We start from the raw sequence: 16,060 nt of genomic DNA, 5'->3' as shown, positions 1-16,060 counted from the left end.
TATGCTTTCGATATAAAGGCTCATCTCGATAGTATGCATAGTGAGAATATTAGGGCGTCAAGGTATGCTGCTACAAAGGAGTTGATCACGGCGAGACTGCGCGAAGGGACTTCGGTCCACGAGCACTGTCTCAAAATGATCACTCTCGTTGAAAAGGTAGTGAATCTCGATGTCACCCTCCCGGCCGAGCTCTCGTTGGATTTGATCATGTTGTCTCTTCCTAGTTCCTATGAATCATTCATAGTGAACTTCAACATGAACAAACTAGATCCTCTCTTGGATGAGTTAATGAACATGTTGGTCAGCTTCGAGTCCACCATTAAGAAAGAGAAGTCTGTTCTCGTTGCTGCTACTTCTCGAAAGAAGAGTTCTTCCTAAAAGAAGAGAAAGGAAATAGTTCCCTTTTCGAACAACAAGTTCGAAGTGGGTGAAGGTAGTGGAGGCCCCAAGGCAAAGGTCAGCAAGCAAGTTGATGATGCTTGCCATCATTGTGGAAAGAAAGGACATTGGCGCCGCAACTGCAAGGCTTACCTAAAGCAGAAAAGTTCTGAAAAGGGTATGCATTTCATTGACGTAAATTTTTCTGCCAATTCTTCTTCTTGGGTATTGGATACTGGCTGTGGCTCACACTTATGTAATGATTTGTAACTCATGACAAGAAGTAGAAAGCTTAGAGCAGGTGAGACCTACCTAAGGACGGGGAATGGAGCAAGAGTTGCTGCTGAAGCCATTGGCACAATTTACTTAAGTGTTTTGGATTCTAGTTTTCCTCTTGTTTTGAACGATTGCTTATTTGTTCTGTCTCTCATTAGAAACCTTATTTCTATTCATGCATTAGATATTGAAGGTTTTACTTTTGTTTTTGGAAATTTGATTTGCATTATACAAAAGAATGAAAATTTGATTGCAAAGGACGACTATTAAACAACTTGTATGAACTAAATCCAAATAAAATTACCTATTAATTTTATATCAGCAAAACGTAAAGTGATAGATCAAAACCCCGCACAACTTTGGCACACTAGATTAGGTCATGTCTCCTTAAGAAGGATGAACGATTTTGTTAGTGAAGGATTGTTCTCTTTGGAAGACGTGAAATCACTACAAACTTGTGAATCTTGCCTTAAAGGGAAAATGACCAAGTCACCCTACAAAGGAAAAACTGAACGAGCCGAAGGTCTTTTGGATTTGATCCATACAGACGTATGTGGTCATCTAAGTGTTAGTGCGAAAAGTGGATACAACTACTTCGCTACCTTTACCGACGATTATTCTAGGTATGGGTACATGTACTTGATGAAGTACATGTCCGAAACATTTGAAAGGTTAAAAGATTTTAGACACGAAGTAGAGAAGCAACTCGGACGAAGTATTAAGAAGCTGCGATCCAATCGTGGTTGAGAGTACTTGAGCATTGAGTTTATTGACTATCTAAAAGGGAATGGAATACAATCTCAATGGACTCCACCTGGAACTCCTCAACTTAATGGAGTTTGCGAACGTCGGAATAGAACCTTATTAGATATGGTTCGATCTATGATGGGGTTCACCAACTTACCGGCATAATTGTGGGGTCATGCACTTCGCACTGCCGCGTATTTGCTGAATAGAGTTAACATCACTGAATAGAGTTAACACCAAAGCACTTAAATCCACACCTTATGAACTTTGGCATTCCCGGAAACCCAACTACAAACATATTAGGATATGGGGTTGTGCCGCTTATGTGAAGCGATTAGTGGGAGATAAGTTGGATAGTAAATCCAACTTGTGCTATTTTGTGGGGTATCCCGAAGACTCAATGGGATACGAATTCTATTATGTAAAGGAAGCAAAGATGTTTGTTTCAAGAAATGCCACTTTTTTGGAAAGGGAGTTTCTATCCGATAGAAAATGCAGCATGGTAGAACTTGAAGTAGTTCAAGAACCGCAAAATGAAGTTCAAGCGCAAGAACAAGTAATCGAACCAATACAACAATCCACTAATATACCTCCTGAACCTACGGTCCGTACATCCGAAAGAGTTTTGAGAATGCCGAATAGGTTATTTCTCCTCGAAAATGATGAAGATCATGTTGATCTTGGACAAGATCCAAGAACATACAATGAGGCCGTATCGGATGCGGACATGGGACATTGGCTAACTGCCATGAAATCCGAAATGAACTCCATGTACTCCAACAAGGTGTAGACCTTGGTAGATCCACCTAAGGGAATTGTTCCCATAGGCTGCAAGTGGATCTATAAGAAGAAAATTGGAGTGGATGGAAATGTATCGACCTGTAAAGCTAGATTGGTAGCGAAAGGATATACTCAAAGGCAAGGTGTTGACTATGAGGAAACTTTTTCGCCAGTCGCGATGCTGAAGTCCTTTAGGATTTTGCTGGCCATAGCTGCGTGGTATGACGACACGATATGGCAAATGGATGTGAAGACCGCCTTCCTTAATGGAGACATTGAGGAAGAAATTTACATGGCGCAACCGGAAGGTTTCATATCTTCTGGAAGTGAGCAAAAGGTTTGCAAGCTCCAGCGATCCAATTTTGGATTGAAACAAGCATCCCGTAGTTGGAACATTAGGTTCGACTCAACTATCAAAGAGTTTGATTTTGAGAAGAATCCCGAGGAACCTTGTGTATACAAGAAGGTTAGTGGGAGGGCAGTGATATTTTTGGTGCTTTATGTTGATTACATTCTACTCATTGGGAATGACGTAGGAATGTTGCAACAAACAAAAGCATGGTTGTCCACACGTTTCTCAATGAAGGATTTGGGTGAAGCATCTTATGTATTAGGAATACGCATCTATAGAGATAGAGCTAGAAAGATGCTTGGCTTATCCCAAAGCCTGTACATAGACACCGTTATGAAACGGTTTAGCATGGAAGAATCCAAGAAGGGATTCTTGCCAATGTCCTATGGGGTTCATCTCTCGAAATCTATGTGTCCTCAAACACCTAGTGAAATCGAGATGATGAAAAAGACGCCTTATGCTTCTGCCATAGGAAGTATAATGTATGGCATGCTGTGTACGAGACCCGATATTGCGTATGCTGTGAGTTTCACAAGCCGATATCAGTCTAACCCCGGTCCAGCTCACTGGAAGGTCGTGAAAGATATCCTCAAGTACTTATGAAGGACTAAGGATATATTTTTGGTCTATGGGGGTGCCGAGTTGAAATTAGAGGGCTTCACCGACTCTAGTTTTCAATCGGATGTGGATGACTGGAAGTCGAACTGGGGATTTATATTCACGCATAATGGTGGTGCCGTGTGTTGGAAGAGTTCCAAGCAAAGCACGACGGCTGATTCCACTACCGAAGCGCAATACATTGCAGTGTCCGAAGCTGCAAAAGAAGGGACTTGGATAAGGAAGTTCATCCAAGAGTTGGGTGTTATTCCTAATGCTAATGATCCAGTACCGTTGTATTGTGATAACACCGGAGCCGTGGTGCAAGCTAAGGAGCCGAGATCTCATCAGAAGTCGAAGCATATTTGGAGGAAGTATCATGTGACCCGAGAAATCATTGATAGATGTGAAGTTAAAGTAGAATGAGTTACCTCGGAAGAGAACGTTGCAGACCCCTTCATGAAGCCTTTACCGAGATCGGTCCACGAGAAACATCGAGAGTCGATGGGATTGCGATTCATGGGTAGTCGGCTTTAGTTCAAGTGGGAGATTGTTAGAGTAGGTGACCAACAAGCCAACTTGTGGCTATGGTCTTTCAATTTATTATTGTAATAAACAAACCTTTTTTTCGTATTAATGATAAAACACCTTGGCATTCTATATCTTTGTCCCTTTGTCACAAGCATAGATATAGTCCTAACAGTTATTACAAGTACGAGTAATTGATCGTTAGGATCGTGAGATATTTACTTAAGTATTATAACCGTTTAAAATGTTCCCAGTCGAAGGGTTACGCCACAAATGAGGATATCGGCCTTTCCTATTAAGAGACTAGCACTTAGTGTATGTGTACTGCATCTCATCAGTAAACGGTATTGTGATATCGGCATGCATAAGTGGGTGCTCATAAGTTGACGAGTTCACTGAACTCCCTCACCCTAGAAATCTCTGAGTTGTTCCCAATAATCGAGTAGAGATATATGTGGTATAGTTGTACACCATTAGTCCTTATGAACTAGACATCACCGTGACTTCACTAGAGGACCAGCTTTATCGTGACCTGTCCCTGAGTTCCACCGAGGACCATCCCAACGGCCAGTGTTCGAGCAATGCGAAATCTAGTGGGAGGTATGTGCATTGTAGTAAGGGATTCGATCACTTAGTCAGTCATGGATATCCTATGTGTTCTAGCGATTTATAATCTATGAAGTCTGTGGCCACAGCTGAAAGTGTCATAATTAGAGAAATATGTTTCTCTAAGTCAAACACGAACGGATTATATAATCAAGAACGTCCACACAGTTATTGAACTCATAAAGCGGTCTCGAATAACCAATGCCTCTAGTTCACTCGGGATATATGTATCGAAGGGATCGTACTGTACGTTAACTATATCACAGAGTTCATGCAGAGACTTCATTTGTATCTAGGGAATCATGACGTGTATTTGCTAGACGCCAATCATGATTCGTTGGGTAGTTAAGTTGAAACTAGATTCGACTTAATGATAACTCTAGGGACGAGTTTAAACCACAATGGGTTGTGGGCCCACAACTAGCTTACACCTGAACCATCGAGGGTCACACTACTCGTATACCTGAGATCCTTAATGCAACAAGCTATGATTAATTAGTTAATCTTAGTGTAATTGGAAGTCAATGTGATTGAGTCCAACATTTGTAATTGTTAATTACGGATAAGAATAAGTAGAGGAAAAGAATCCGACGGAAATTTTGTGAACTTTCTATATTGGGAAGTTTCCCGATATGGCAAGTCCTAATTTAGGGTTTCCAATTTCGGAAATTAGTAAATGGCAAAGTGGTACTCGTATCGACGAGAATTTGTGCTTGTCGTCAAAATATAATTTTTTGTATTTTTACGAGCATTTTTTTGTTAGAAACGAGCCGAGAAAGAGAGTGGACTTAAGTTGTTGGGCCTAGCCCAACTTAAGGCCTGTTAGGGTTTTCACAAGGAGCATATAAATGGGATTTATATGTCCTGTGAAAGACACACAACAACGAAACGTAAGAATGATGAAACCCTAGCCTCTCTCCCTCCATCAAGCAGCCGAAACCCTACCTCCGCCACTAGCCGTCGCGCCGCCGCCAGTCGCCGCCGCATCGGCATCTTCCTTTTCCCTTCGTTCTTCTTTGTTGTATTTAGCCTATCACGTATCTAGTGCTGCGTAGATAGTTGATTGAATATACATTGTGAAACTAAACAGGACGAAGATTGTTCTGCCGGCAACGCAACCACCAGGGTTGTCTCCATGCACCCCCACGCGCCGCCACAAGCTGGTGATGTGAGAAGACAATTTTGAAAAACTGCTCCCGAATTTTCTGCGCAGTCCTGCGAGAAAATTGGCCATAAATCACCTCGTAAAATTTTGATAACAACTTCAAGAATCATAGAAATACAATCAGAAAACCATGGAGATATTAAAGTCGGATCATGCCTGTAGTTTCAAATCAGAAAACATGTTGGATCAGTAGGAGTGGGAAGAGCAGCTAGCCATCTTCTCGAGTCTTCGTTCGATTTACGCTTCAAGGGTAAAATATCATTTTCCCTAACTAATATAAATAGTAATTAATTTATATTAATTATGATTAATGTATGTTAATTGATTATTGAATTACATGAATCTATATGTTCAATTGTGTGTTTATGTGAATCGTTCGTTGAGCATGTTTATTATTTGATTTAATTTCGCGAGCATGCTACGATGATTTAATTTATGTTATTTAAATTAATTATATACGTGAGCATGTTTGTCGGTGATTGGAACCAAAAAGGTACGAATTAATTGTAATTATTGTGCACTTGATTGTTTATATAAATAAAATAAAAAAAATTATTTTCTGCTGCGTACACGAGCCTGATCTCCAACATACTGCACTATTGGTGAAGAAGTATAGAGCTCAAGATAATATGAATACTCAGAAGAAAGAAAATGTTTAGCACCACACCCTTTTTTATAGTGAAAAAATATAGTTATTGGGAAGATAATAAAATTAATATCCAAATTAATTTTGCATTAATTACAATTTTAAATTTATTTGAATTCAAAAGAAAAACCGATCAATGCTCTTAAAACAAATAATTGATGCAAATTGTCACTCCACAAAATTGACCAAATCTTTCAAATGAAATTATTAAAAAGAAACGTGTGGGAATATATGTTAAGCGACAATTAGAAAAATAATGGGAATTTGATTTAATTTTTTATTAAAATATCCAACAGTTTCTAACTAGAATAAAACAACCATACAGAAAGCACCAAATGTCCCAAATAAATAATATGTTCTCTTCAACAAATGCCTAAATACCTTGCAAACAATCTCCTACTATTATGATTAGGGTGGAAAACAGACGGGCGGAACAAATAGGATCAATAATAAGCTTTTTAGGTTTTTTTTTGAGGAATCTTAATTTTTTTTTGATTATTTTGGAATCTTAAAGTTTTTTTTTTTTATTATTATTTTGGAATCTTAAAGTTTTTTTTTTTGGAAATTCGGAAGTTTTCGAAATTTTCTAAAAAGGGAAGAAAAAGAAAAAAAAAATCGATGACACCTTCATGTTTGTGCAATCACAATCACCCATCAACTATGAATCTTCTTACACGTCCACCCTTATTATCATAATCTTCTAGAATGTATGGAATGATCTCTTGTTTGTATTCATTTTGTGCAAAAAAAAATTTTTAGATGTACCACAATCTCATATTTACTAGCCAAGAGACACATCTTATTATCATCTTGTTTGAATATGTGAAGCCGAAATGGTGTAAAACGGGTACAAATTGGAGAATATTCCACATAATCTAGAAGATTCCACTAAATTTAACACATAAGACTAATAGTTCAGGGATGGTTGTAATTATACAAACATGAGGTTTATTTTATTTATTTATTTATTTTTATTTTTTATTTTTATTTTTATTTTTGTAATTTAACCTTAACACGAAGAGTTGGCCGTAGTTTATCCTCAAGACTAACCAACCCAACGACGAACGAATATCTCGAGTGCTACACAATTAAGAACTTTCATTCTCTTTAAATAAATAAATTAACAAATAACACATGAATAATTCCTAATATTAGAAATTTTCATTCACACGGTTATAATTTTTTTTCACCCAAATGCCCTCCATTTTTCTCATGAAGTGCACCAATCACCTGGTCATGCCCATTCCACTCAACATGATATGCAATGCTGTCTTGTTTGAGTATATTCAGATTCAGTTTGATTATTGGATACAATTTGCTACTACTTTTACTAGCTAAGTCCCTTTGTCGACGAATTCTCTTCATTAAGATTATTCTGATCATGTTAACCATCAAAATTATTGGTTCTTCTCTATCTTTTCTTATCATTCCATTAAAGCTGTCACATAGGTAGTTATGAAACATATCACGCTTCAGGTAAGTACTAAAATAAGCTCTGTACCAATGTTGAGGTAATCTAGCAGACAACCACTGAAATGTCTTACTATCAACATTCTATAACTCATTCATCATCGCATTGAAGTCCACAATTCATGTTGATAATTTCGCCCTCCAGAAAAGTTCCTTCAAACGCAATTCTTTGTGACTCAGCTTGAAATTATCGTACAAATGCACAACACAAAATTTGTGCTCAACGCCCGTTAACAATTTTTCAACAACTTCCAGTAATCCTATCTGCTTATCTAACATTATAGTCCACTTATTACTATTACTAACGTCCACATCTTCAATTAAAAGCTCCAGAAACCACAACCATGAATTGGTCTTCTCTTTCTCAATAATAACATATTCAAAAGGGTACATACTGTTACCTAAAATGCTATTCATAGAACGTTTTTTACTTGCTTGCTTGCAGTGCAATTTGTTTCATTTGTAACTTTCCCCAAAAAAACCAAAATTCGCCCGCTATTCGTGGGTTATATTACGAAATGAATTCAACAATTTCGTGTATTTGTACACGAACTATACGTGTTTATCAGTATAGAACAAGGAGGACGAAACTGAGGGTTTGAAAACGTTCTTTTGTTTCGTGGCAAAGAACACGAAATAGCAACTTACATTTCGTGGTATTTTACACGAAATGTAAGCTAAGGATTCGTACAATATGGTACGGAATCGCTAATTGAGTTTTTTTATTTAACACTCAAATAAATACAATAAATTAACATAAATATTCTTAAACTCAAGTAAAAAAATTGACCTAAAATTAAAATACAAATACAACTTGAACTAAAATTCAAATACAAATATAAATTACAGGAAAATAACATTTTGTAAACTATCGACCAGACTTTAATTGTTCGTACAAGAGTAGTCGGGGTTTGAACATTTTGAGTAAGTGCCTCAGGTTTTTAGCTCTATGATGTACCCATGCCGGATGGATAGGCGGTAGATGACTATTCGCGACCAAATTAACAAGCATGAAATGATTGTTGTGCAATGTCACAACAATCATACATGTTAAGTGACCACTTCCAAACATAAGAAGGTAAGTCGTACTCCCTACTTGGGTCAAAAGTACCACTATTTCACTATATTTGGTAACAATGTCCAATTCCATTTCATTCATGTCCATCCAATAAGCTTGTGCACAAGGGCCTGAGGGCCAGTCACACTTGCGTATCACCTCAACGTATCTAGTACTGCCAAACATCACCGTGTACACATTAACTGTTAGAGTAGGTGACCGGCAAGCCAACTTGTGGCTGTGGTCTTTCTCTTTTCTTTGTAATAAAACAATCGTTTTTCGTTCGTAATAATAAAATATCTTATTTGGCATTCTATATCTGTTATCCCATGCAAGCAGCATAGATATAGTCCTAACGAGTTACTCTATTACTGTGAGTTGATCTAGTAGAATCGTGAGATAACTCAGCAATGTAATGTAACTGTTAAACCTTGTTCCTAGTCGATGGGTTACGCCAATAATGAGGATACCGGCCTTTCCCTTTTGAGACTAGCACTTAGTGTATGTGTACTGCGTCTCATCAGTCCTCGGTGTTGTGACATCGGCATACTTGAGTGGGTGCTCATACTGGATGAGTTCACTGAACTCCCTCGCCCTAGAAATCTATAAGTGGTTCTCATTCATCGAGTAATAGGTTTCTAAGATATAGTTGTACACCATTAGTCCTTAAGACCCAGACATCACCGTGACTTCACTAGAGGACCGATTGTATCGTGACCTGTCCCTGAGTCCCACCGCGGACCGCTCCAAGGGCCAACGTTCGTGCAATCCGAAATCTAGTGTGAAGTCTGTGCATTGTAGTAGGGGATTCGAGCGCTTGAGTGGTCATGGATGTCCTGTGTGTTCTGACGGTTTATAATCCATGGAATCTCTGGCCAGAGTTGATAGTGGGGTGATTAGGGAAATGTGTTTCCCTAAGTCGCACACGAACGGATTTATAATACCTAGAACGTGCGCACGGTTATTGAACTTTATAAGAGGTCTCGGTGAACCAATGCCTCTAGTTCAATCGGGACATGTGCTACGAAGGGATCGTACTGTACGCTAACTATATCATAAGGTTCTTGCAGGCACTTCATTTGTATCTAGGGAATCATGATGCGTAGTTGCTAGACGCCAATCTTGATTCGTTGGGCACCGATTTGATCGGGATTAGGTAAAATGAGTTTTACTCTAATCGGGACTCTTGGGAGGAGTTCGTATAAGAACAATGTGTTGTTCGAATCACAAAGAGTTGTGAGCCCACGGCTAGCATACACCTGAACCATTGAGGGTCACACTTCTCGTGTAATATAGATCCTTGATAACAACAAGCATAGATTAATGTGTTAATCTATGAACGATTGGATGTCGATATGATTGAATCCAAGATTCGCAATTGTGAATTGCGAATTGGAATAAACGTAGAGAAAGAGAGACATGCGGAATTTAGTGAACTTTCTAAATTGGGAAGCTTCCCGATTTAGCAAGTCCACTGAAGTGGAAGTTTCCAATTTTGGAAATTGGAAATTTCGAAGAGGCACTCGTATCGACGAGGACTTTGAGCTCGTCACAAATATAATTTTGTTATAATTTTGTGGACGATCGTTTGTTAGAAACGAGGCCGACAAGGGGATGGGCTTAATGCATCAGTGGGTCAAGCCCAATGACTTAAGCCCGCTAGGGTTGAAAACCCTAGGTATAAATAGACCTCAAAAGGAGTTTTGAGTTCAGATTTTTCAGCACAAAAACCCTAGCCGCTCAACACCTCTCGGCCGTTGCATCTCCGCCGCGCCACCGCCGACCACCGCCGGAAACGCCGCCGGTTTTCTCCTCTTTCTCCTTCGTTTTATTCGTGTTGTTATCTAACTCGTTTATATCTAGTGCTATAGTTCGAGTGGGTCGAAAATACGAGGTGAAACCTAATTGGAGAGGAGCTGCTGCCCCGACGAATCCGTGCACCACCGCACGCGCCGCACCGCCGCTCACGCGCCGCCGCTGCCGCTGCCACGCGCCGCCGCTGCTGCTGCCGTTCGTCGCCGTTCGTTGCCTGCTGGATCAGCTCGGTCCAGCCGTGAGGTGCAGCCCCGTGGATTGGTAATTAGCAGCTTGTACGTGACTCGTTCTAGGATTTCGATTCGTCGAAATCGCACGCTACAAGAGGTAATTAAATCGGAACTTTCGTAATTCGATTCGAACATGTTTGTATGATTATTAATTTGCGAGCATGAGTAATACGTGATTACATGTTTCGATTTTGTTAAATGATGAATAAGCATGTTTCGTGATTTTTCGGTTTTATGTATTTTTCAATTAAATCGAAAATTACCATATGTATGGCGGAAGCGTTAAGGTACGTTGACTATGTGATTAGTATTGCATGTAATCGAAACTAGTTCGATATAAAATTTTTAAATTCCGCTGCGTATACATGCACGATCCCCAACAGTGGTATCAGAGCCACGGGTTAATCGTTTATTTGTCAACGTGTTTATCGTTTTCGAAAGCATGCTTCGATTTGTTGAATTGTTGAATTTTTGGTGTTATCAAATTGGGTGGTTTAATATTAATTAATATTTTGAATATTTCAGAAAATATAAAATTTTTAAAATTCATTTTTCTGCTGTTTTTCCAGCTGACCGAACCGGTCCGGTCGGACCGGTCCGACCGGTCCGGTCAGCGCAAACAAAAAAAAAAAAAAAAAAAAAAAAAAAAAAAAAAAAAAAAAATTTATTTGATTTTCTGAGAATTAATATTAAAATTAATTGATTTTTAATTTTTGAAATTATTTATCAATTAAACCCAATTAGATAATTGATCCATTAATTTAATTTGAATTCAAAGGATAGTGTTGGATTAATTATTTAATTTAATCGTTAAATTAGTTTAATTAATAGAACACAAATTAGATGGCAAATAATTAATGGACTTCATTCTTATTTGAATGATTTATGAATGAAAGAAGTCCGTTAATTATATTTGCAATTAATCGTATTTATTAATTAATTCATGAGATGAATAATTGTGATTAAGTACGATGATGATCGTATGTCTCTCTTAGGATCAATATGCGTTTCCACATACCTAGAGAACATAGTTGTAGGAATCACAAACGATCATAACCTAAAACTTCCGATGAGCTAATAAGATTTAATAAATAAAATCCCTCATTCTTAATCAAGAATAATTATCAAGCTATAAAGAAAAACCAAATTGTTGAATTTTTCTTTCCTTCTACCAACAATTAAATTATGTGTAGCCTCTCATGATAGTGCAGTAAGCCGTGTTAGCGGGGAGTGCTACTGTGGGATAAGCTGTAATTTAATTGACATTAGATGGAGATACGGTCATAGATAAAATTATGTTGGATTAATGTGGTCGGCTAGATTAACTAGGGATTGCATTAGTTTGATATAGTTGGATCTATGACATCTCATATTGGTAGGCTAGACTTGACACACGAAGATTTTGATATTCGCTAGATTAACTTAGGTCATTATCAAGTGTGAGGTAAATCGATCTTTAGGGTCACATAGTGATGTGATTGATAGTACTCTACCTTTAGGCTTATGTAATCGGGATAGATTAACTACGGGTTACATTTGCGCTATTGGACCTAAAGCCCATTAAAGAAAAACAAGTTTTCTCGATTGTCTGCTAGAGGGTGGTGGAATTCGATAAAATTAGTGGGAGAACAATTAAAACATACAAGTCCAAAATTTTAATTGTAACGATTATTACGAACTAAACTCTAATTATTGTCTTCTTAAAATTTTCTCAGCAACAATGTCCAAACATCCCCTTTCCTCAATCCTCGACCAAAACAAACTCACCGGTCCAAACTATTTGGATTGGCTTCGCAATCTGAAACTTGTGCTCCAAGTCGAGGAGCGTCTCTATGTGCTCAATGAACGTCCCCCCGCTGCTCTTCCTGCGACTGCTACTGCTGACGAGACTGCCACTTTCGAGGCATGGAAGAAGGACGACCTCCATGCGAGGTGCTACATGCTAGCATCCATGGTGCCAGAGCTCGCGAGGAAGTATGAGTCTCACGTGCATGCTTATGATATCAAGCACCATCTTGAAAGCATGTACAGTGAGAATACTAGGGCATCGAGGTACTCAGCTACCAAGGAGTTGATCACCATGAGGTTGCGTGAAGGGGCTTCGGTCCACGAGCACGGTCTCAAGATGATCACTCTCCTTGAGAAGCTGGTGAACCTTGATGTCACCCTCCCGGCCGAGCTCTCGGTGGATTTGATCCTACTGTCCCTTCCTAGTTCTTATGAATCGTTCATAGTGAACTTCAACATGAACAAGCTCGATCCACCATTGGATGAGTTGTTGAACATGTTGGTCAGCTATGAGTCCACGATCAAGAAGGAGAAATCTGTTCTCCTAGTTGCTCCTTCTGCGAAGAAAGGTTCTTTGCAGAAGAAAAGGAAAGAAAGGAGTTTCGGCCCGAGCAAGAAACTTGAGAAGGGCGAGTCGAGCGGAGTGAAGAATGACAAGGTCACCAAGCAAGTTGATGACGCTTGCCATCATTGTGGAAAGAAGGGCCATTGGCGACGCAACTGCAAGGCTTACCTCGATCAGAAACGTTCTGAAAAGGGTACGTATTTAGTTGAAGTTAACTTGTCCGTTAAATCTTCTGCTTGGGTATTGGATACTGGTTGTGGCTCACATCTTTGTAATGATTTGCAGCTCATGACAAGAAGTAGGAAGCTTAATGTGGGTGAGACCTACCTAAGAATGGGCAACGGAGCAAGAGTTGCTGCTGAAGCCATTGGGACAATTTATCTTTCTGTTTTGGATTCTAGTTTTTCCATTGTTTTGAACAATTGTTTATTTGTTCCGTCACTTATTCGAAACCTTATTTCTATTCCTGTTTTGGATAATGAAGGTTTTACTTTTGTTTTTGGAAATTCGATTTGCATTATACAAAAGGAACAAAATATGATTTGTAAGGGACAACTTATAAACAACTTATATGAACTAAATCCAAGTGAAATACCTATTAACATTATATCAGCAAAACGAAAAGATATAAGTCTTAACCCCGCACAACTTTGGCACGCTCGACTAGGTCACATTTCCTTGAGAAGGATGAACGAGTTTGTTAGTGAAGGAATGTTCTCCTTGGAGGACGTTAAATCACTTCAAACTTGTGTATCCTGCCTTAAAGGAAAAATGACCAAGACTCCCTTCAAAGGGAAGATGGAACGGGCCGAGGGTCTTTTGGATTTGATCCATTCAGACGTGTGTGGTCCACTAAGCGTTAGTGCTAGGGGTGGTTTTAACTACTTCGTTACCTTTACCGACGATTATTCTAGGTATGGTTTCGTGTACTTAATGAAGTATAAGTCTGAAACTTTTGAAAGGTTCAAAGATTTTAGACACCAAGTAGAAAACCAACTCGGTAGACGTATTAAGAAACTACGATCCGATCGTGGTGGCGAATACTTAAGTACTGAGTTTATAGACTATCTTAAAGAGAATGGGATTCTTTCTCAATGGACTCCTCCTGGAACTCCTCAACTTAATGGAGTTTCCGAACGTCGGAATCGAACACTGTTAGACATGGTTCGATCTATGATGGGGTTCACCGAGCTACCGGCATACCTGTGGGGTCATGCACTCCTAACTGCCGTGTATTTGCTGAATAGGGTTAATACCAAAGCAGTTAACTCCACACCTTATGAACTTTGGCACTCCAAGAAACCCACGTTTAAACATATTAGGATATGGGGTTGTCCCGCTTACGTGAAGCGGCTAGTGGGAGATAAGTTGGATACAAAATCCGACCTATGCTATTTTGTGGGGTATCCCGAGGATTCCATGGGATACGAATTCTACTATGTTTCCGAGGCAAAGGTGTTCGTCTCGAGAAATGCCGTGTTCCTTGAGAAGGAATTTCTATCGGATAGAAAGGGCAGTGTAGTTGATCTCGAAGAAGTTCGAGAACCACAATCTGAAGTTCAAGCACAACAATCAGATAATGAACCAATTCAACAAACCACTAACATACCTCCTGAACCGTCGCTGCGTAGATCCGAAAGAGTTCGGAGAGCGCCCGATAGGTTATTCCTCGTTGATGAAGTTGACCAAGGATGTGATCCTAGAACTTTCAACGAAGCTGTATCGGATACAGACAAGGGACATTGGCTTAATGCCATGAAATCCGAAATGGACTCTATGTACTCCAACAAGGTATGGACCTTGGTAGATCCACCCGAGGGAATTGTTCCCATAGGCTGCAAGTGGATCTATAAGAAGAAAATTGGAGTAGATGGAAAGGTATCGACCTACAAGGCTAGATTGGTAGCGAAGGGTTATACTCAAAAGCAAGGAGTTGACTATGAGGAAACCTTCTCTCCAGTTGCTATGCTTAAGTCCATTAGGATTTTGCTGGCCATCTCTGCGTGGTATGACTACGAGATATGGCAAATGGATGTGAAGACCGCTTTCCTTAATGGGGACATTGAGGAAGAAATTTACATGGCGCAACCGGAAGGCTTCATATCTTCTGGAGATGAGCAAAAGGTTTGCAAACTCCAGCGATCCATTTATGGATTGAAACAAGCATCCCGTAGTTGGAACAAAAGGTTTGACACAACTATCAAAGAGTTTGAATTTGTGAAAAACCCGGAGGAACCTTGTGTCTACAAGAAGGTTAGTGGGAGTGCAGTGACTTTCCTTGTACTTTATGTTGATGACATACTACTCATTGGGAATGATGTAGGGATGTTGCAGTCAACTAAAGTATGGTTATCCACACGTTTCTCGATGAAGGATTTGGGAGAAGCATCCTACGTATTGGGAATACGGATCTATAGAGATAGATCGAGGAGATTGCTTGGCTTGTCCCAATCCATGTACATAGACACCGTTCTCAAACGGTTTAGCATGGAAGAATCCAAGAAGGGATTCTTGCCAATGTCCCATGGGGTTCGTCTCTCGAAATCCATGCGTCCTCAAACGCAAATGGAAATCGAGGAGATGAAAAGGACACCTTATGCATCCGCTATAGGAAGCATAATGTATGGCATGCTGTGTACACGACCTGATATTGCGTATGCTGTGAGCGTCACAAGCAGATATCAGTCCGACCCCGGCCCAGCCCATTGGAAGGCTGTGAAAGACATTCTCAAGTACTTGCGAAGAACTCGAGATTTGTTTTTGGTCTATGGGGATACCGAGTTGAAATTAGAAGGGTTCACGGATTCTAGTTTTCAATCGGACGTGGATGACTCAAAGTCAAACTCGGGGTATATATTCAAAGTCAACGGAGGTGCCGTGTGTTGGAAGAGTTCCAAACAAGGCACGACGGCTGATTCCACCACCGAGGCTGAATATATTGCAGCATCAGATGCTTCAAAGGAAGGGTCATGGATTAGGAAATTCATCCAAGAGTTGGGTGTATTTCCGAACGCTAGCGATCCAGTACGGCTGTACTGCGATAACAACGGAGCCGTAGCG

The 16,060-nt window shown here is 39.6% G+C and overlaps 1 protein-coding gene across 1 annotated transcript; it reads left to right on the top strand.

Moving 5' to 3' along the window:
- Positions 1–11,906: 11,906 nt before the first annotated feature.
- LOC148767015 (uncharacterized) lies at positions 11,907–14,510 on the top strand. The gene is made up of 2 exons (XM_088825383.1): positions 11,907–13,193; positions 13,286–14,510. Exons 1-2 carry the CDS (start codon positions 12,368–12,370, stop codon positions 13,300–13,302), a joined length of 843 nt encoding a protein of 280 aa, XP_088681509.1. The 5' UTR covers positions 11,907–12,367; the 3' UTR covers positions 13,303–14,510.
- The last annotated feature ends 1,550 nt before the right edge of the window (positions 14,511–16,060 follow it).

The sequence above is a fragment of the Erythranthe guttata genome, chromosome 11 (assembly GCF_056151865.1).
Source record: "Erythranthe guttata isolate IM_541 chromosome 11, IM_541, whole genome shotgun sequence".
NCBI classification, from domain to species: Eukaryota; Viridiplantae; Streptophyta; class Magnoliopsida; order Lamiales; family Phrymaceae; genus Erythranthe; species Erythranthe guttata.
Note: the sequence above shows the minus strand (reverse complement) of the source record. Positions and strands in the feature narration are given on the sequence as shown.